This window comes from Halichondria panicea, chromosome 1 (assembly GCF_963675165.1).
Source record: "Halichondria panicea chromosome 1, odHalPani1.1, whole genome shotgun sequence".
Taxonomy (NCBI): domain Eukaryota; kingdom Metazoa; phylum Porifera; class Demospongiae; order Suberitida; family Halichondriidae; genus Halichondria; species Halichondria panicea.
This window is the reverse complement of record NC_087377.1, coordinates 1997343-2019537: the sequence shown is the minus strand read 5'-3', so window position 1 is coordinate 2019537 and position 22195 is coordinate 1997343. Positions and strand designations below refer to the sequence as shown.

At 39.8% G+C, this 22195-nt stretch overlaps 2 protein-coding genes and 2 long non-coding RNA genes across 15 annotated transcripts in view; 2 read left to right on the top strand and 2 right to left on the bottom strand.

Annotated features, from left to right (window-relative positions):
* LOC135332582 (uncharacterized) overlaps nt 1–20405 on the bottom strand; it is a 48652-nt gene extending 28247 nt beyond the window's left edge. The window contains exons 1-5 of one of the 3 annotated variants that reach the window (XM_064527728.1): nt 20240–20405; nt 19992–20077; nt 19390–19499; nt 19244–19329; nt 18006–18421 (exon numbers count right to left, since the gene is read on the bottom strand). In XM_064527728.1, coding sequence (XP_064383798.1) covers nt 18297–18421; nt 19244–19329; nt 19390–19499; nt 19992–20012 — 342 coding nt within the window. In that variant the 5' untranslated portion in view covers nt 20013–20077; nt 20240–20405 and the 3' untranslated portion in view covers nt 18006–18296. Of the gene's footprint in view, nt 1–18005; nt 18422–19243; nt 19330–19389; nt 19500–19991; nt 20078–20239 lie in introns of those variants that run through there. The other 2 variants (XR_010393445.1, XR_010393451.1) reach the window with 2 other exon arrangements.
* The window catches only part of LOC135332379 (uncharacterized), a 50694-nt gene that overhangs the window by 174 nt on the left and 28325 nt on the right, over nt 1–22195 (bottom strand). Inside the window, exons 6-8 of the mRNA XM_064527716.1 lie at nt 3754–3902; nt 3559–3645; nt 28–322 (exon numbers count right to left, since the gene is read on the bottom strand). Coding sequence (XP_064383786.1) covers nt 227–322; nt 3559–3645; nt 3754–3902 — 332 coding nt within the window. The 3' untranslated portion in view covers nt 28–226. The remainder of the gene's footprint in view (nt 1–27; nt 323–3558; nt 3646–3753; nt 3903–22195) is intronic.
* LOC135333482 (uncharacterized) lies at nt 195–7807 on the top strand. 4 transcript variants are annotated; one of them, XR_010393937.1, is made up of 6 exons: nt 195–302; nt 467–579; nt 659–797; nt 952–1152; nt 1304–1418; nt 7485–7807. It is a non-coding gene; the product is annotated as an uncharacterized LOC135333482 (long non-coding RNA). The 4 variants fall into 4 exon arrangements; XR_010393928.1 differs by having other exon boundaries at nt 952–1159; XR_010393933.1 differs by having other exon boundaries at nt 952–1159; nt 1304–1429.
* Nucleotides 12407–16760, top strand: LOC135333306 (uncharacterized). 7 transcript variants are annotated; one of them, XR_010393814.1, is made up of 9 exons: nt 13412–13565; nt 13622–13688; nt 13958–14364; nt 14427–14811; nt 14901–15131; nt 15441–15563; nt 15614–15703; nt 15924–16010; nt 16444–16757. It is a non-coding gene; the product is annotated as an uncharacterized LOC135333306 (long non-coding RNA). The 7 variants fall into 7 exon arrangements; XR_010393822.1 differs by having other exon boundaries at nt 13430–13688; nt 14901–14973; nt 15040–15131; nt 16444–16754; XR_010393820.1 differs by lacking the exons at nt 13412–13565; nt 13622–13688 and adding an exon at nt 12407–12551 and having other exon boundaries at nt 16444–16755.

Genomic DNA, 22195 nt, shown 5'->3' with positions numbered 1-22195 from the left:
CCTAAAAATTAATAGTTATAGACTCACCTCACTGTCTTCCCTGCTGACAACATCAAAGTTGAAGTCATCTTTGTAGCTGTTAAAGAACTCTGCTCGCTCGGAAAACCCTAACAATTCTCTAAATCTCATTCTCAGCAACTCTGTTTCCAGCCTGAAACCTGAAGATGTCTCAAAACAGAAGAAGGGGGGTGGGGCTCACTATTTCTGCACGTGCGATTGATTGCGACTAAACCTCGTGGTTGAAATTCAACTCTGTGGAGAAACTCCAACATGGTGGCTTGTCCTTCCAGCCTAAGCGACTGGTAAGTGGATTGTTGTGTACCTATAGTGGGTATAATCATAGTAACTTTTGTGCTAATAATTATTTTATGTATGTAACTAGCAAGCGTGAGTTGTTGCTGTTGGGCATTCTGCATTCTGCAACATTTCAGTCTGCAACCTATTAACAATTATTGCTGTTCTGCAGATGTCTCAACTCTTAATTGACAACACAAACCAGCGAGATTGATGTGACCGACTGCTGAATGTGCCAGCAGATACACAGCACTAGATTACTAACAGAAGCACTCAAATAAACAAGTGAGTCAAATACAAGTGAAGGAACATTATTCAGTATGTTCTATAAAACTGCATGCTAACGATCACTGTTGTTTTGCAGATGTCTTTCACATTTCAACTCTTAGTGACAACACAGCGAGACTGACTACTGCATGCGTATGTGGAGGTGCAATACAAGCTCTATATCATTATATATGGACTGAACAGTGCAGTGTTGGAAGCAAGCACATGTTAGACAAGTGAGGAATATTATTCCGTATAAAATTATAGTCTTATGATTGTAGCTATAGTTATTTAGCATAATTTCATGCATGAAGCATAATTATTGTAATACTTTTAAATTAACTCAAGTGACAATATATAATTAATTATATTCTTTTTTCTCCCATGCAGGTCTTAACTCTGCAAGAGTGTACTGGAGCTAGGTTGTTTCCCAAGGGGTAGTCACTCCAATGCCATTGAAATTTGTAAACAAGAGTCTCTACAGTATGATGGGAGTTCAATGAAGTTTTGGATAACACCTGCATGTCTTGTTGTTATTGTCTGTTGGTCACCACCTGGGCACTCCCCTGGACTCTGAGACAACCCTCAGTTGTGAGAAGTAGGTATTGTCTTATTTGTGGTTTAGCACAGTCACTTGTGGTTTTGTGGAGATAGTACAGTGTGCATAATTAGTGTCTGCATGTGTAGTGCTTTGTGACAGCATTGAACACTTATCACTTTGAATATTCATGCACATCTGCAGACTGATGAAATAATAATGGCCTGTTGCTTGCAAGTTCGTTTCCCGTTTCTATGCTATCAAGATCGTGACAGAAATTAAAGTAGTGTGACTGTCTCTCTTCCTTCGACTGAGCTCTGTACGTATCAGGTGAAATAAATACAGATATTACACTTGCCCATTCACTGTCCATTAGTGCATGCAAAGTAATGTCCCACTGCAAGGTATCTAAGTTTGTTCATCATTGTTAGAATATTCCATAGAGAAGAAACGCTCTCGATGTTTCAATGCTTATACATAATTATATGATTGATTTTGATGGGGTACACACTCAGAACAAGTGTTATGGGCAAAGTGTATGACTGTCAGGGTTCTATCTGTTTTATTGTTTGGGAGAAGGTAAATTGAATATAAAGGAAGTTTGGAGAGGGTCCCCCTATAGGGAACATTTTTCATATGGATTCTCAGAATGAAAGCCTGATGCCATTTATATAGCTTTTGAAATTAAGAATTTGCAGATAGTAAAGTATCCTCTGTATAATGCCTATAGGGGGTTCGAGAGCTGGAATCCCCCTCCTGCATGTTAATATATAATCTTTCCATCAAAATGGAAAACGATGAAGACCAGAGCTATAGTTGAAGATGATCGGTTTTTGAAAGATTTCCACACGTGGTGGTAGCCTACATTAATAAGAGTTGCACCTTGCCAACCTCTGAGCCCTCCTATACTTGTCTAAAATTGCTACGCCTTGCACTATTGCATGTCTTAAATCAGATAGGATACTGAGTGACATTGGTGTGTTAACGTAACCCCATGTTGTAAGGACAACAATGGAGGAAATGCTAGATCCAATAAAGCCAATGCTATTGTGTGGTTAATTAGCAATTGTCCAGTTCATTCTTATGGCAACAGTAGGAGGACAAGTGCTGTGGTCGACTTCCCTCATGACCCCTTTAAACAATCCAACAAACTAAAACTTACCGGGGGAGTTCGTAGTAGCTGCTTGGAAGTTTTCTGAACGGGGGTGGTTGTTCTAAAAGTATTTTCATGGTATAAAGGCAAATAAATAAATAATTCAGACATTCGTGATACTACAACTATATCCCTTTAGACTTCAAAATCACGTAGAAACTTCCTAAACAGTGCCTACCATAATTATAGCAGGTAAATTTGGGGAGCCTAATATTTCGCAAAGAGGCAATTCTTATCTATAATTATTATTGGTGATTTTTAATTTGATAATCGTGCTGTGTGGTATTATTGACCTCATGCGATACTGTGGCTCAACCTGGCTAAAAATCAAGCAAAAAAAAACATTGGTGTTATTTTTAATTTTGGCGCCCCTCACCTTTTGAATTGGCATATTGCCATGGTTACTATAAATTCTCACCCTGACGTTTAATCTTGACTTCTGCTCATCTCTGACTGATTGCAGCTGAAATTCATTTGTCGCCAAATGCAAAAATTTCTGGTTTTGATTATATACATTTGAAACTGGAACACTTTTGTGCTTGTCGTATAATAAAGCTGTGTTCTCATTTTTACTGCATTTACTAGTTTTTGGAGTTATTATTATTGAATTCTTAAAGCCCCCAGCCCACAAATCGCGGCCGTTATTCTGAATTAAAGTATACTTACAGAAATGACACAATACAATGTATTACTTCAGTAAACATAAGTTACAAAGTGATTTTGATTCTTGCTATTCTTCGCAACCTTTCTGCTGTGTGTCATGAGACTAGATTCAGACATGCATCTTAATTATGTACGGCTAGTAGAAGGCAGGATCTGTACATTGTAACGTGTTAGTGTATAGATATTGGCAAACACTGAAGCGCAGTTGAGAACTCAAACTCATGGATTTTTATCGACGTTACATAACTTATGATGTACATGTAAGTCAAGTGTTCAGTGGGTATGCCTATGATTGGAAGCAGATTAGTTTTTAGACGATGCCTTTACACTCTTGAGTACCCAGTCTATCCCATCATGCATGTTGAGATCAAAGTTATTCATGGCACATTGTATATGTATGTATACTGCTCTCAAATGCATGCTGTAAGTACTGCAGTTGGTCTAAGTCTGGTATTATACTTAAATTAGCAACTACTCACTTTTTACCATCTACCCTTTACAGTGAGTAAACATCAAAGCATGTACAATTACCTAGTACGTATAATAATTCCAATAGGCACAGCTCTATGGTACCCAAAACCAGACTCAATGGTACAATATTCTAATATTCTCGCTGATAGCTAGGGCTAAGTGTCCTACTCACCGCAATCCCTTCTTCAGTTTTGGCCGAGCATGGTTGTATCTGCCATCGTCTGTCAGTCAGCTCAGTTAGCTTCATATCGTTGCTGATCTGTGGGGAATGAATTACATGCAATGATGATCACACAATTCTTGTAGGTACATCAGTCATGTAACTAAGGTCTACTCTCAGCTAGAATAAACGGAATAGTACACTTACATCATCAGCTTTTAAAGCCATCCCTAGGTCTTGTTTATTTGCAAACACTAGTAGGGGTACTCCAGTGAGTTTATCCTCCACCAGAAGCTCATCCAACTGTACTCGTGATTCTTCTAGTCTACCAGAATCAGCGCTATCCACAAGTAGATCTGAGGTGTCAATGATGTGGGTTTAGCAGGTTTGACCATAATAATTATAATTATTTAGATCATGTTTGTCATAAATACTGCAATCTGATTGGTTAGAGGAAATGTTCTATCCAATTTAGAAAATCATGTACTTCAATAGAAAATCATGTACTTCACTTAGAAAATCATGTAGCAAAGATTAGATAAGAACATTCAAATCTGATTGGCTAAATACTCATGGTTGCTATGATCTAAAATGCTTAGACACTGTTTAAGAAGTTTCCACATGATTTAGAAGTCCTCAGGGCTAGTAGAACCCTCACTGCGTTCGGGATACTACAACCAGCCCTTTGGGCTTCTAAATCATGTAGAAACTTCCTAAACAGTGTCTAACTATTATATAGACTAAAATTATAGCCGTACATTTGTATATTATTTTGTACATACATGTAGTACAATCCTGGCTATAGACGTGACAGTTTATGTTTATATCTTATATACTTACGCTGACACTTCCTGTTGCCTGCATAAATACAGTTTGCTGTTGGGTTGGCGGCGCTTTGAGCACTGGAGCACTGCAACAACCATCTTTTTGGTGAAGATCTCACAAAACGAATATACCACGTAAATGAATGTTTGCATTATTTAGACACGTATAATCGAATGTCGCTAATAGTCGCACTCTCCAGCTCGTTTACTCATATTCAATGTCTGCACGTAACGATAATAGACGTGTACTACTAAACCAATCACCATGCCTATAGGCTGACACAAGAACCGCCTTCTTGAGTTCCGCTGCCCACTGCTTTCAGCCCTTCTTGAAGGCCACTTCCCACTGCCACGATTTCTTTTACAGTCCTCATTTTATATCTCAAATCGTGCCTGACTACAACCCATGGCTGGAGCCAACCATTTTAAACTGGAACATTTTTGTGCTTATCGTTGTATAATAAAGCTGTTCTCATTTTAACTGCATTTACTAGTTTTTGGAGTTGTTATTAACTTGAATCAGAAGATTGGTTGTTGAGAGAATCAGTGAAGATTGCCATCACTCAAGTGGAATTTAAGGAAAGGATCGTCTTAATTTATGTTACCATTCTCTTGGCACTGTTTGAACACTTTACTAGCAATGTCATATTTACTCGTTCGTATATCAATCGAAATTCGAGCATACGATTGAATGTATATAATTATAGTACAATAATTGTTTTTTATAATCTGGATTAGTTTCACAAGAGCTTTGTAAGTTGCAGCCTCTGAGTTACTTGCCTGCATAAATTCTTCCACCCTGTGAACGCGTCTCTTTTAAACTGTCTATAGTATAAAGTGTACACAGTATATAAAGAGCTTTTAAATTTGGCATCATAATGAACTAGGGTAAATACTTAACCTCTTGAGTAGAGTGATAATTTATAATTAATAGATCTTTATTCTTGTAAAAAGAAATATTTCTTCACTGCCCGCTGTGCTATATGCAAGCAAGCACATTTCTGACAGTATAATTTACTCTTTTCAAAATTAATATCCGAGTTTGGCAGCATCACCCTTCCTCTCCCTGATCTTATTATTATAATAATATAACATTTATGGTATAGCAAATTTGCAATTTATCTCTAAACATTTTTTCGCTATAGGTCTACCAATACCAATTAGCTATTAATATACAAATAATTATAACGACCTCACTTACCAGTGCTACATCGAACCTCCTCAAGTAAGTCATAATCTCTTGATGACCTGCATGCATAGCATGCAGTTTCTTTAATTTTCTTTTCACAAGTGCCTAGTGATGGTAATACAACTTGGCATCCTAATATGGCCTGACATTTATAATTTATAATGTTCAACTTTTAGATTTCTACTGTAACTTCGTCTTTTTCCATATTTCGAACTTTTTTGAACTACACCACAAAGTGTAAGAAAATTACAGCAACTCCTTGTATATCTGTGCAACTCGTGCACTCGTCTGCATATAGAAGTAGTTCAGTCAGTATAAGTCTTCATCTTAGGAAGTATTTATGTACCTTAGGCGATTGCTCTATATCTCTGCTCCCGCGTCTGATTTAGGTATCAAGACTCTGTCTTACAAAAAATGTTGTGTTTCCTTTGCTTTTGCATACCCACCTACCCTTGGATGTGATGACACTGCGGCCATAATTTATAGTCATCTTGAGACATATCAGTGGAAAGCCGCACTTTTCCAACAAGGCCGCTAGATCTCAAAAGTTGCACATGTTTCTCTTCAAGGAATGGCATACTTTCCACTATGAACAAACTACTCACCAGTCAAACAACTTCAGCACAACGCGAAGCCACCAAACAGTAGAGCAGTTGTCAGACATCAAACCAGACAACCAAACAGGTTATACTAGTATTTTACTATAGGGCTACCTAGTCAGTGCCGAGCCCCTCTTGAATTCCTCTTCTCCCATTGTTTTCAGGGCTTCATTGTGGTTTGCTGCAAAGGTGGTTAAGTACGTAAAAAAGGCATGAAACGAGAAACGGCAATCCCGTTTTCTATATAAGCAGTTGCCATTCTACCCCAACGTACCTTCATATCTCTTGCAAGCACAGCATTTCCATCATGGGGTCCCCAGTACATAACTATTGTTCAATTTTGTTAATGCCCTTTAGGAATGGAATAAACAATGGTAAACTCAACTAGCCAAAATGAAACACAATAAGTACAAGTTGGAGAAGTTCCAAAACAATAGAATAAGATAACACGGTGATAATAATTATAAAGGTACCGTTTTTGATAATTATTTCAATTATTTTTTCGCTATTTCCATTTTCTAATACATAATTATACTAATGTTAAAAAGATAATCAACATTTACGTTAGTTGATTTAAAGTGATCGCGGAAGTGAGGTCGAGGGTGAAGACAATTAACTGCTTCCCCCCACCCACTAGAATAGATCTACTATATAGGGACTAACCTGCACGAAGACCCTGGGGGGCAGTATGTGCAGGGGCTGCCTTTCTTCTGGCACACACACGACTGACAGGTGCCAGTTCTACATCTACAGCATCTCGCGGTTGACATCTTTAATTTGTGTACATTCAACAAATCTAATTATTACATTTATAATTTATCAAGTCATCGGATGCTAAGTTACTCACCAATCGGTCCTTTGATAGCTTCGCTTCAATTAGCGCTGTATCGTCATCTATGTGTCCTACAAAGAAGCGGAACTGAAACTTTCTGATTGAGGAGCTCATCGCAAGTATATAATAATAGCATAATTATTTATATCAACTTGCAATTCTTTCGATGGTCTGAGTATTCCCTGCCATTCAATCAATAAGTATAGGAGATATCAGGATACATTGACTACGCACATCGACTCAAGGTACTACCAGTAATAAAGGTGGTTGATCCTAACATGTATTTATAACATAAAATTATACCTCACCCCAATGATCTAACTGCCGTATAGCGGGTAATTTTCGTAACTACCAATTTAGTATTTTAAGTACAGCTCAACAGCTTAGGATAGTGACGCATTGAATCTCTTGCAGCAGAATAATTCCGTCGTTTTAATTTTCGTTTGATACGAAAACTTTCTATGTGGTATTATACATGTACATGATAATTGTAGGTGGATGATTTTGATCCCATATTCTCGTCACGGAAGAAGCTGCTCCCTAGACACAGTGACTTGAGCTTCTATAACTGGGACACTAACTTCTCCTCGTCCAACTCCACTCCTAATTATCAGGTACGTGTGAGAAATATGAAGTACGTGGGTATAATATATAAGAGGTGGTTGCCAAAATATGTATTAATTACATGTCGTCATGTTTTCGTAGTTTTTCTTTGAAGGGCTATAACTTGTGTTGGGAACGTCCAATTTCAAAAAGCTAATTATTTTATTAGTAGCTGTTTGGTAGTGCTACAATAATATTATGGTGTCCTTATATCAACGAGCACAAAATTAGAAAGCGTGGGGCTTTAATAATTAAAGTGGGTGTTTTTTCAGAACATAATTTATTTTCACAGCGAAGTTTGATAGCCTATAACGTGTGTTTGGAACACTACAGTTAGTGAGTGGCCTCCTAGTCTGTAGGGCGCCATAGCACTACTCAATTATACAGTTTGCTCCCTTTGGTCTCGTCGTACATAATTAGTTGACATGATTATTGTACACGGACACCTTGTTTGTGTCTGTTTGATATAACTCGCACACACACACACCCCACGCACGCACACACAGGTGATTGCAGACAATGCCTCAGGTCTGCTGTTTAACCCTTTCCCCGCTTTAGCCGACTATAGTCGGCATGGCTACTGATAAATTTCAAAAAATCGTTGTGCACTCTGTGTTGTACCTATGCACACACTGCTGGTACCAGCACATGCGCATTGAGCTGCTCTTCCACGTGGTATTTTTAATATTTTGCTTTGAGGTACAGTTCGATCAGAATTGTCGAAAGAAAAGTGACCGTTTTATAATTGCTACAAGATCTTCGTAATACAACCTCAGGGAGGTTCTAGGGAAGCTAGAGAGTGAGAATATCGATGCCTATGGCCTTGTAGAGTGAGAGGACAGTGACTGGGATCATAGCTAGGTAGGAAGCTTCCTTTCAGAGGTCAAGCTAAAAAGAAAGAGCCTGAGAATCCTGAGGAAGACGCACTTGAGGTGGACCATCTTCCTGAACCTGGTAAGTCACTATAGAGTAGCATTTGTAGTCTTGATAGCTTCACTATAGGTTTGTTTAGGCTAGTTAGTACAACAGTGGACATCATGAGCCACCATTAAACTTGTAAACCTGTGTGTAGGTGAAGAAAATATTTCCCGGGAAAAGGGCGTCTGCCGATAGAACCTCAAATACAAGTTTCTGCAGATCCTGATTGAGCCCTGAGTGAGCCATGTCACCGTGAGAACATTCTGAACACTTATATCATTTGTTCAGTCACTTCGTAACATCATACAATATTGTTTGTGTACATAATTGTGAATTTTTGTTAACAATTGTTATTTGTGGGGTGGTGGTTGGTTGCTAGGCAACAATGATGATCCCATGGATGCGACAGGTCCGGTTCTACCTGTGGAACTTTGTTACAAGTGTTTTTAATATACGGTTCATGAGTTATAAATTTTTTAAACAAAATAAGCGAATATTCACTTTTAATTAAAGCAGGGAAAGGGTTAAGAATAAACGAGACAGAAAGATTATTAACGTTGACCCAAAGGTACAGGCTGTGTGGGGTGTGTGTGTGTGGGGTGTGTGTATGTGTGTGTGGGTGTGTGTGTGGGTGTGCTGTGTGTGTGGGGGGGGAAATAATTACAAATTAAGGTACAGCTATAGCGTGCAGTAGAACTAATAAGTGAATTGAGGCCTCAGATTCAAAGCTGACAGTGAAGATTAGAATGAACTTTGTACAGCACGTTTGCTAACACTCCCTCTAATGGAAGCATCCAAAACAGAAAAACTTGTATTTGTTGTATTTGACGCTGTTTGTATGCTAACTGTGCTCTCTTGTTATAAACTGTTGACATAGCTACATTGGGCTTTTGGGGAAATAATTATTATATTGAGCAAACTGTCTCAAAATTTGTGAATAGAATTTTTAGGGAGTTAGAAAAGCATTATTATAGTACACTGTGCCTCCTCCCTACTTCCCACACTATAATAGTTAATCAATTTTTCACACGTTATTTAATGGAACAAAGGAGACCGAAATATCATTTGACGTCGATCCAAACGTACAGCTAGCATACAATACTAAAAAAGCCATTAAGCTGTACTGATTTTGACGTTTAAAAAAATACCTAGGACCGACAGGTACATGTATGCTAGCTATACTTTTGTATATAGCAAAAACGGGATAATTATTGATAACAAGCATCTGGGAAACAATTAACTTCATTATGATAATTATTATTAATAAAGCTCCAGCTGTTGACTGATCACTGGGGTTTAGTAGCGGTCCATTGCCCTGTCACAGCTAGCATACATTGCACATGTATTATTAAAAATGGGGTATTGATAACAAGTGCCGTATAGCGGGAAATTTTCGTCGTTTTTCGAGGGCAGAGCATTTAAAACTGGGATAAACTCCCATGCACCGGTATTTCACATGCAAAGCTATTGGTGGGTGTGGTTTCCTGGCATTGAACCCCGCAAATATTAGAACCCACGAAAATTCTACTGAGGGTTCTGGAGCCAAATTGCACCCGCAAAAATTTCCCGCTATGCATTGTAGGAAATAAAGCTCCAGCTGTTGACTGATAACTAGGGTTTAGTAGCGGTCCATTGCCCTGTCACAATGATCCCATCATCCCTCACATTCATCCAGCTAGCCCTCCCACACCACTCTCCATTCAGCTGTGACGTCTGTGACCCCAATAATTGTATTTTTACGGAGATAATTTTGATCGGTAGCCAGACTGTTGTCTTGTCCCACTACATGGAATTCCAATTTAGTGTATATGCAAATATTCTATAGTCCTTTGAAAGTAGAATGTCTGCGTGTATGGGCCCAGGGGTAGACAGCTGTTCCACTAAAAACCATTTTCACCTTGTTTGCAGAAATGCTACTCTAATTGACATGCAGTGTGTAGACTAGTGTACAGAGCCTATAGTGTGGTCCCACTGTGTGCACTGTAGCTGGTGTACAGAGCCTATAGTGTGGTCCCACTGTGTACACTGTAGCTAGTGTACAGAGCCTATAGTGTGGTCCCACTGTGTGCACTGTAGCTGGTGTACAGAGCCTATAGTGTGGTCCCACTGTGTGCACTGTAGCTGGTGTATAGAGCCTATAGTGTGGTCCCACTGTGTGCACTGTAGCTGGTGTATAGAGCCTATAGTGTGGTCCCACTGTGTGCACTGTAGCTAGTGTACAGAGCCTATAGTGTGGTCCCACTGTGTACCCTGTAGCTAGTGTACAGAGCTTATAGTGTGGTCCCACTGTGTGCACTGTAGCTAGTGTACAGAGCCTATAGTGTGGTCCCACTGTGTGCACTGTAGCTAGTGTACAGAGCCTATAGTAGTGTGGTCCCACTGTGTGCACTGTAGCTGGTGTACGGAGCCTATAGTGTGGTCCCACTGTGTGCACTGTAGCTGGTGTATAGAGCCTATAGTGTGGTCCCACTGTGTACCCTGTAGCTAGTGTACAGAGCTTATAGTGTGGTCCCACTGTGTGCACTGTAGCTAGTGTACAGAGCCTATAGTGTGGTCCCACTGTGTGCACTGTAGCTAGTGTACAGAGCCTATAGTAGTGTGGTCCCACTGTGTGCACTGTAGCTAGTGTACAGAGCCTATAGTGTGGTCCCACTGTGTACCCTGTAGCTAGTGTACAGAGCTTATAGTGTGGTCCCACTGTGTGCACTGTAGCTAGTGTACAGAGCCTATAGTGTGGTCCCACTGTGTGCACTGTAGCTGGTGTACGGAGCCTATAGTGTGGTCCCACTGTGTGCACTGTAGCTGGTGTACGGAGCCTATAGTGTAGTCCCACTGTGTGCACTGTAGCTGGTGTACAGAGCCTATAGTGTGGTCCCACTGTGTGCACTGTAGACTAGTGTACAGAGCCTATAGTGTGGTCTCACTGTGTGCACTGTAGCTAGTGTACAGAGCCTATAGTGTGGTCCCACTGTGTACACTGTAGCTATAGTGTACAGAGCCTATAGTGTGGTCCCACTGTGTGCACTGTAGCTAGTGTACAGAGCCTATAGTGTGGTCCCACTGTGTGCACTGTAGCTAGTGTACAGAGCCTATGGTGTGGTCCCACTGTGTGCACTGTAGCTAGTGGTTGACTTATCGCTAATTTAAACACATAATTATTTTGATAAAGAGCTACAAAATAGATTTGTATTAGGACAATGCAAATAGCTAGTGGTGACTTTAATAATTACGGTTTGCATTTCAAATGAAGTGAAAGCAATAATAACATTTGTATGGGTTCACCACAGCATTCCATGTACTGCCAATATTCTGCCCAAACTATAGTTTGCTTGAGGATACAAATGTACTTCTCTACATATACATGTACAGAGGATTTCAGGTTGGTTGGCAGAAGTCCTCTGTACACATAGCTCTAGTTAGCCAATGAAAAGTGAGATCTAATTAAATCATATGCATTGGTAATAAGCTAATTAAGGGAACAACTTGGGAATTAATGTGATCACTATAATTATTCACGACATCATTATTGTACAAGTATAGCAATCTAAATTGAAGCAATCTTCAATTATAGCCTTGACAGTTGTATTGTGTATGGGGTCTCATGTGACAGTGATAAAGTATTTGGTGTACATTTCAGAGTATTGCCACTACGTGCCGTTGCATGTCATTGGAAATAATGTAATGTATTTTGATCTGTACAGTTCAACCACATAAGACGATAGTGACAGCGACTGCAGCTCAGTTGAGTAGTGAGTGCTCGGATGATGCTCTTCTCCAGTTGTCTACCGAGATTGTTGGCTATGACAGATACAAGCACAGGCTGGGCCTCAGTGATGCTGAGATTGGTGCTATCGATCACACATTTGTTGGTATTTCAGGGAAATTCCTCGCTGCTCTAAAGAAGTGGAAGAGTAAAAATATTCTCCAATTCAATCCATTGAATTCAACAGCTACTTACGGTCGATTAGTGGAAATTGCCTCAGAGATTGAGGACGGAGAGGCAGTTCGCAGCATTCACAAGACCTGTGTGGAGCATACATGTGAGTTACCTAGTGAATCATCACTTTGACCATTACCTTTGTGAGCTTGCTCGTCATGCAGTTGTGCCATGCCATAATAGTATACAGCATTCTAAGTACTTGATGGTTCTACTAGCCCTGAGGGCTCCTAAATCATGCACTCATGTTTTTAAACAGATTATTACTGGAATATTCATAAATCTGATCCCTATTTTCATTGCACACAGTGTTTTATTGCAATGTTTTGCTTATAAGGCTCTAGTTTATTGTGCTGTGCTCATGCTTTCATACAGATACTGGAGCTACTTGAAAGGCACGAATAAAGAACTGATGTCAAGTAAAGAAGCATGCAAGAATGTCAAGTAAAGAACTGACTCTGTGTTGACTATAAGTACTGACTATTATAATGTTCTGTGTTCTGTGTGTGTGTGTGCATATATACCATCACCTTCTATTTAAAACTATTTGAAAGCCCTTAGTCTGAAAAATACATTATCTTGATTCCTACAGGCCCATTCCGTACATGTGGCTTATTATGCCTCGAGGCGTAGCCGCACAAGGGATACGGTAAAGCTGACTGTGTGTGTGTGTGTGTGTGTGTGTGTGTGTGTGTGTGTCTGTTCCAGCTGTAACTGCTCAACGGTTGCAATGCGACGAAAACTAACAGCTTCTATAGGCTTCTAGCCACGTTCTCTTGGATTTTGATTCGTGGATTAGCAAACTAAAGCTTCTTTCTCGAGTTATGGCTGTTGCAGTCTCTTCAGAATCTTTCATAGCATCATCTGTCCGCACATACTTTCTATTCAACATATGAGTTAGCCTTGCACTAAAAAGCGCTAGCTTTTTGTTAGCTACAAGACTCAGAAAATATCTGTTAAAACAGCTAGCTAGCATGCAGTAGCCATTGATCTGTTTGGACACACCCTTTATTATTCCTGTGGATGTAATGCGCATGCGCGCTCATTCCCCACGTGTGAGAAACCAAGGTCCAGATCCAGATCCTCCTGGCAGAATCATCTTTGTCTTGAGGGCCTGGTAAGCCACAAAACACTACCATATAACAATATAGATAACAATATGCATGTACACAGGTCTGATATTATATACACTGAACTACAGATCCTGGAAGAATCAATTTTCTTCTTTCTTGAGGTCCTGGTAAGCCACATAATACAATAAATAACAACAATAGATGCATATAAATAAGTCTTTTCTTCTCAGTGACTTTATATAGGTAAGCTAACTTTAATATAAATTCATTATAGAAACTAATATAACACTCTAATACTTTTGAGCGAAAGCAAAAACATGGCGAGAGGCATTAGCACAGCGCCAGCTTGAACACTAGTAATAGAACAGTTTTGCTTATTGTACGCTTGTCAAACTGGCCATTTTCAATGCAATATGTACTAATCTTGTGTGTGTAGGATCGTCACAAGAGGAGCCTACTAGCAGAAACCAAACAGTAGAAATTGCACAACAACGGTCGTCCATTGTTCTGACTGGAGATGATATTCTAACAATTTGTGAGAAGCTGAGAAGTGCAAGCAAAGATTGGTTCAACTTGGGACTGGCTCTCGGAATGAAGATTACCGACTTGGAAGACATTGAAGATGCATACCGCCATAACCAACGCCGCCTAATGAAGATGGTAACCAAGCGTCTTGAAGTCACTGATCCAGAGCACCCGATGACATGGCCTTACATATGTGAATGTCTAAGGAGTCCTACTGTTGAGCGTAACGATGTAGCCGAGGAAATTGAAGACAAGTATGTGAAGACAGCAACTGCAGTTGCTCATAGTGCCACCAATTGATCATAAGAACCTGACAAGGTACGTTTGTACTAATGTATTATTATGATCGTTTACTGATATATACTTTTTTTATTGCATAGCTTGAAGGGGACGAATAAAGTAAAGAAGCATAAAGAAGCGTCCATGCAAGAATTAAGTAAAGAACTGACTGACTCTGTGCTAACAATGTCGTCTATATAGCCATTATTATAAAGTATGAGTACTGTGACATGTTCAAGCATTGTTCCTTTGTTCCTTGTAAGGGATCAGCATCTTATTCTTATAATAATTATTTATAATTGAGGTGTTTGTTTGACGATCCTTACCCACTGGCCATGTTGTGCAATGAGGGTCAACAAAATACTTGTACACTAGCGCTACTCGCAAGCACGGCGCTGCTACTACTAACCGTCTACGTATACCTCAACAACACAAGTCTCTCCTGTCATAAAGAGCTACCACCAGTACAGCATCCTGTACAGAAAGGTGTGTGGATCTACCAGCCATTATAATTATTCTGCACCTAGTATCAATCATCTCTATAAAATAATGTCTTATTTATTTTCCTCGTACAGTTATCGGTGGTCAGGTATCCAGCGCTGAACAGAATATTGACCAGCGACTACTCTTTGAAAAACCTATCAAATGGTGTATTTAGATTAGCGATTGCTTTAATTTATAATGTCAGCAATTTCCCCCGGCCCTCTCTCCTAGGTTGGTTGCAGGAACATGAAACGTCTCATGCTGTACATGAGTGACAGTCTACCAATGTACACTCTGGACTGGCCCTGGGTAGACTACAACAAGTAAGCTATCATAGACTATAATTATTAGCTGCAGCATTGGAAGATGTAATCATATGTCATGCACAACATGCAGGTACATGTATCTGCCTAAAATGTTCCCAAGTTCTGGCTATTTTTAATATTCGATTTCCTGACAAATTTGCTTTTGATAGACTAACGTGCGACTCTAGATGGTTATTTATGTCCAGAGGTGGTTAGTACCAACCACCACCACCGACCAGTGTGGGCACATCCCTGTACATGTACTTGAACACTTATTACACACCCCTCACCCATCCACACACCCACACGCACACACACTTCCCACAGGTTGCTAGTATGTTCCACGTTCTGTGTGCAGTGTACAAAGCTGTATAGTGGCCAGAGAACCAGCAAAACAAAACTAGAAGTGTCTACCCTGAAATAATTTTCTCTCTCTCTCCTTCAACGAACGTAAGCAGTGATGGTGTATGACATCATGATTATGACATCCTTGTGTACAGATCAGCGAATCTTTCACGAAATTGGGAATTAAAGACACTTCACAAAATATTCTCCTAGTGAAACTGCATTCAAATGAGGCTGATGCAAAGGTATCGTGCATTTAGTGCATTCAGTAGCTGAAATCTAATGATTTCTTATCATACCGCTACCTCTAGATCGATCTAGCCACTACCCACATCATCTGAAAAGCCTCTCTCTAAGCGTTAATGGAGCCGTTCAAAGATTCTTTTTTCCCCACTCCCTTTCTTCCACTATTATGCATTTCTTTGATCACTACAACCTGTAACCATTCATTATTTTCTCACTCAGGCGTCTGATTTATTGGGCATGATTGAGGGTGACCTAACACCATTGCAAGACATCCACTCGTGTAATAATACACAGAGTATAATCAAGGTAACCATCTCAAAGCACAATATTTTGTATCCTTTTATCAAAGAGCTTTTGCTTTTACCGTGGCAGTTTCTAAGTATAATTAATACGATTTAAGTAATAACACACGCCTGGAAGTACATGTACACTTTTTTTACTAGAACTTCTGTCTTACATAAGCATCAAATACAATTAACGCTAGTAACGCGAACATACTTTACAGGGCTGCTTTGAGGGGGGGCATAATTTCGACCCCCCCCCCCCTAGGATCTGTCAGATTCATTAATAGGCATATAATTTCTGATAACTTCGCCCCACCTACATTTTTCATTTCCCCAATTCGCCCCCCCCGATCCAAAATCCTGGATGCAGCCCTGATACAGTGAACACATATTTTATATTCACACCCACACACATACACACCCACACACACACACCCACCCACCCACACACACAGGAGCACAAGATTCCTCCTGAAGAGCTGATGATATATGCTCACTAGAGAACTGTGTAGTTACTAGGCTAGTCATCAAACACATTACCTAGGTCACCACAGTTAATGTGTTATTGTTTATTGTGTGGTGGCTATAGATAATCAGTTCCATTATCAACACCCACACATTCTTTTCTCTCCACTTCTCTAGATCTAATGGAACTCTATAAACTTGTATATAGACGCCTTTTGAGTGGGCCAATAATAATCATGTCTCTATAATCAAGGCATATAACTTTTTCAGTGCAGTTGGCAAACAATGAACGATTATATGGAATGGGCCTTGAATGGACTTGTTGTGCGACGGCATGTACTTGTACTTGCGCAATTTTATGTTTTGTGATGCTGACTGACATAAATGAAAGACAGTATAGGAAGTGGGTGACCAGTTTCCCGGCCACCCACTACAGCTCCGGTTTATAACCCACACGCTACATGGGTGAACTGCAACAAGTCAAAAACGTAGGAGGAAGGGGATCTTTTAGCCTCGATCCCAGGCCGCACTGAAGATGAAGCCTTGTATTAAAAAGCTACCTCTGGCAGAGGTCTTAATTATTTAAAAGTGTCAGGGGGGCGAATTGGGGAAATGAAAAATGTAGGTGGGGCGAAGTTATCAGAAATTATATGCCTATTAATGAATTGAGGTCTTATGGTAACTGTATTTAGACCAAGCAGGACCAAACACAGTATATTGCTCTTGTCTGCCTTATAAATGTGTTGGAACGTCCAATAATAGTGTTTTTAGATCCGCGATTTATTTCAGGCCCAAATTGTCCATAGCGTGGGCTATAATTATAATTATTATAAATGGGTGCATGTACTTTTCAGAGTTTTATAGCTAAATTTGATTATGAGGTTGTACTACAAAAATCCGATTTCAAAGAGTTGGGATACCCATTGATCGAATGGTAAAGGAAACATGCACCTGGTCAATATTAATTTTAGTCAATACCTTTATTAACTGAAAATTGATTATTATACACCCTCCTCCTACATTGTTTGCATGGTAACCTCTATCTCTCTCTCTCTCTCTCTCTCAGGTGAACTAAAGAGAAGTCGCAGTTAACAAGATAGCCAGCTGCTGGGATGTCACGAGGGAACGAGAGATCAGTTCTCTGAAGTCCATAGTCTTGAACATTTGAATCCATCAACTATTAGTCTTGTAACAGTTGTGTATCACATGCACCCTCTCTTGCTTTAAATAATTAAGCAGCAATGTAAAATGAACATAAACTTGGGAATGTAAACATTATAATTATATACCTACTCCTCTTTCCAGGAGTTGAATTGGCTTGTACAGAAGTGGGATCCTTGAGGCCAACAGCTAGCTGCCTAAGCTATATTAAACATGGGAAACATCTGAAGGGTTAGGTAGTGCATGGTAATAATGATTTATTACATGCATATCACTCTTAATGGTTTGCTTAGTTAATGATCTTTACCACTTTTCATGTAATAGTTAAAAAATCAGTAGCCTCGAGACCAGGCCGATTAATCGGCCTGGATTCGAGGCTAAAAAATCAGTAGCAATTAATGACAATCAGAAATTTAAATGATAATAATCATTATGGTGTTGTACAGAATTGAAGTGCTAGCTAGCTATAATTTATGCTATAATTATAGTGTGAGGAATTAAACAAGTTTTATCTCTAATAACTAGTTTATGGTCTAGCCTCGGTCCCAGGCCGATTTTTTTTTAATAGAACGAAGTTGAAAAATACTAGTAGGCGACCTAGCGTTCAATTGGAGACGGATCGGCCTGGGGTCGAGGCTAAGTTTCGTCCTGTGGATTGTTTGTGCTTTTCTTGAGACATTGTTCATGTTCTGTTAGATGTCTTAATAGGACCTAGCCTCGATCCCAGGCTACTCTTCAATCCAAGGCCTGTGAAGGAGACTAGATAGGACCATACTAAAGATTCCTCTTGCTCCATATGGGCTGCATCTGCACAAAGACAACACAAGTCTATCATGACAAACAGTAGCACATCAAATATTAGGTATAAATATAGCTTCAGTCCATGTGCTATTAATAGTACATGCCCTAACAATGTAGCCAAGCAGAGCTGCTAATTGACCTCAAGTGTAGATAGTGGTAATGTAGAGCCCTAGCTCCCACTGTGTACATGTACACTGTAGCTAGTGGTTGACTGGGTCTCATGTGGTGTGAGACATAATGCACTTGTCAATCTAATGCCCCCCCCCCCTACGGATAGGTTGGGATTAGACCAATCACATGATCTACCCTGGGCATGTTATCCCCTGGTAGCCCCTATATATAGTACAACATGGGGGTCATGTGGGATTAGACCTGTATCACACTATAGCTATTTCTTCATGGCGAGAAGATAACAAATTATTTGATTGACATCATGTGACGATCTTAAATTGATCTTTGACCCAATGCATGCATCAGGTGATCTGTCTAAGTCCCCTATAGGTATAGGGGAGCAACTTCAAGTCTACTAATCCCCACCTATCCCGGTAGGGGGGAGGTGGGACATTATTTTGACAAGTGCATAATAACTCAAACCACCTGCGTGACAATACATGACCACAATAGAGAGAATTCATAATTGTAGCGTATAATTATATAGTTGGTAATTTTCGTGGGGTGACAAAAACGTTACCCCGAAAAAATGGAACGCATGTAATGCAGTGCACGTAATGAAGCTTATCATAATTATCACCCGCTATACGGAATACAGCCCAGGCCAGGACTTTCCCCAAATTAGATTAGCTTATCAAGCTCTGTATATGCACTCACTTCTAAATTCAATCAGCTTAATTATATAGCTACTCAACCATGCAGGGACACCCTGTTCTTTGCTGTGCATGTGAGGGGAGGAGTGACTGTGTCAAAGAAAGAGGGAGGGAGTGGGAAAATAAACGTTCAATATCCCAAACGCTTACTCAGGATCCATGATAGCAGAGAAGGCTTTAAAGCTGAACTCTGCGCTGACACTATTCTTCCCCCCTGCTGTGCGGAATATCTCTCTGACAGCTTCCATTTGCCGCGGAAACTGCAATAAGTACATTGAAAATGAATTAACATTATACCTAATCCTCAATATAATTATAATTGAATGGACACTTTTTTGTGGAGCAATGTTTTGGCCATTATACAGTGGCGGGTACCTTGACTGTAGTCATTTGGGAAATAAAAAAATTTACATGGAAAGCTATAGCTAGGGATGGTATGACTTTTATTACACGCTTATTGCATTGACAACGTTACATACATTTCACTTGTACATTCCTTTGTTTATTGCCCCACCCACTCATACCACCATCCTTTTTATTTTTAGGACCTAGACTTCATATCACATGTACAGTTGGCCTTTCTTGTCTTAGCATTGTAAAACTTCGATTTAAGGTGACCCTTATTTAAACACTTGGGCATTTCGCCCATATTATAGTACCATGTACATTAAAACTGTATACTTTTGCAAACATAATTTAATATTTAAAAGTGTCGCCTTAAATCGAGGTTTTACGGTATACTAATTTTTAACCTTGTTCAGCTGTGAGCTCATCTTTGAAAGCAACGATGTAACTGTCGCTTATCTTAGACGGGGAATCATCTGCCAATATAGTGGAGCTGTGTGTGTGTGTGTGTGGGTGTTTGTGTGTGTGTGGGCGTTTGTGTGTGTGTGTGTGTACGTGTGTGCATGGGAGGTATGACATAATTATACTTGTAGGCTATGGCATAGGTATACATATCTATAGCTAGCTTGACATAATTATGCACACACGTACTTACCCAGTTAGACATGTTGTGCTATGCTGGCTGGCCAGATAATAATTATGAGTCAGGTTTTCCCCTGATCTAAAACAGGGTGGGGCTTGTAATTGTCTGCATGCCAATGCAATGTCATTGGAAAAAAAACCGTTTGCTACTGCCTAAATGAAAGACAGTAGGAGGCTGTTGCCTAATGCACCTGTACACTGTAAACTGTATATATATACAGACCATGCAGATTCCTACGTATAGGAAACATGCAGCGGCCAATTTTATAGCACAGTATGTCGTCATAATAATAATATATAATTCCTGCAACTATCCAATTTCTAACCCCAGTTGCTCCCCACAAGGCTCTTAGTATATACTCCATAAATCTCACTTTTCTTATAATTATAATTATACTAATATATACTCAGGTTTTTCACACAACACCTTCATTACCTTCCCATGCACATGCATTACACCATCCTCCCACCATAATTGTTTATAAACCTCTTCTGTCTCAGGTGAACTAAAGATGGTGGTGGTCTCAATAAAATGCTCGGGCACAAAAAATAATAATTATCTACGTACATGTACATGATTGTTGCTCTCTTATAATTATAATTATGACAAAACGAACTATAATAATTATTAGCAAAGCAATGAATTGTTGGGAAAAAAACCGTTTGCTACGGCCTAATGAAAGACAGTAGGACTGCTGCCTAATGAAAGGTAGTATAGGGCTGCTACCTAGCAAAAAAAACAAAAAAAAACTACCACTGTAGCCCGGGCTGCTGTTGACTATCACAATGAAAGACTACAGGAGGGCTGTGATCTAATGAAAGACTACAGGAGGGCTGTGATCTAATAAAAGACTACAGGAGGGCTGTGATCTAATGAAAGACTACAGGAGGGCTGTGATCTAATGAAAGACTACAGGAAGGCTGTGATCTAATGAAAGACTACAGGAGGGCTGTGATCTAATTAAAGACTACAGGAGGGCTGTGATCTAATGAAAGACTACAGGAGGGCTGTGATCTAATTAAAGACTACAGGAGGGCTGTGATCTAATTAAAGACTACAGGAGACCTGTTGACTATCACAATGAAAGACGACAGGAAAGTGAGTGACCAGTTTCCCGGCCACCCACCTACAGCTCCGGAGCCCCGGTGTCATAAAATTTTGGGCCCCCCATGTTTAGGCCCCCCCAGGGCCTAGAATTTTAAAATTTTGGGCCCCCCGGGCCTAGAATGTTAACAGTTTAGGCCCCCCAGGGGGTCCAATCTGTTAAAATTCTAGGCCCCCCACTGTGAGATTAGGCCCCCCTCTTCTGCTATCCTTTTCTGCACGATAGAACGAAGTCAAAGAGATATAATAATATGGTAAGGTTAGCTCTATTAGTTGACAAAGCATCAAAGAGACTGCATGCATGCAAAGACTCTGTATCAAACTAGCAAAAATGTTTGCATTATTATTCTATCATGGAATTCAAAGTGAAGGAAGATTTACCTTTCAAGTTATACTCTAGCCTCGAGTTACTCATGCTTATAGCTATAAGAGTTAAATGCTTTGATGCAGCTCTGCAATTTTGGATCTGCCTGTAAGATAATCGATGTTGTGCATAGCTATCGCCATATTGGCAACTTTGTGCTTACTTTCTCTGCCAAATTTCAGGACAAAACATGGCGGCGTTATCCCCAAGCGGCTGGCCGCCAAAGGAGGCAAAATTTTGTGAATTCATAATTATTATAAAGTATAAAGCACACAATTTTCAGTGCAAAGACAACAATTCATATCTTCCTCCATGTTTGCCTACATAGAAGATGTAAATTGTTGTGGGGATGCTCCAATAGCATCACTGGCTCAGATCTCAAGTAATGTGGAATCATAGATAGAAGTCAAGAGAGAAACTGTTGTATCTATGGTGGAATCACAAGCAGTTTCCTTTCAAGACAAGGGTAATCTTGGACAGTCCAGACCAATTCGGGACAG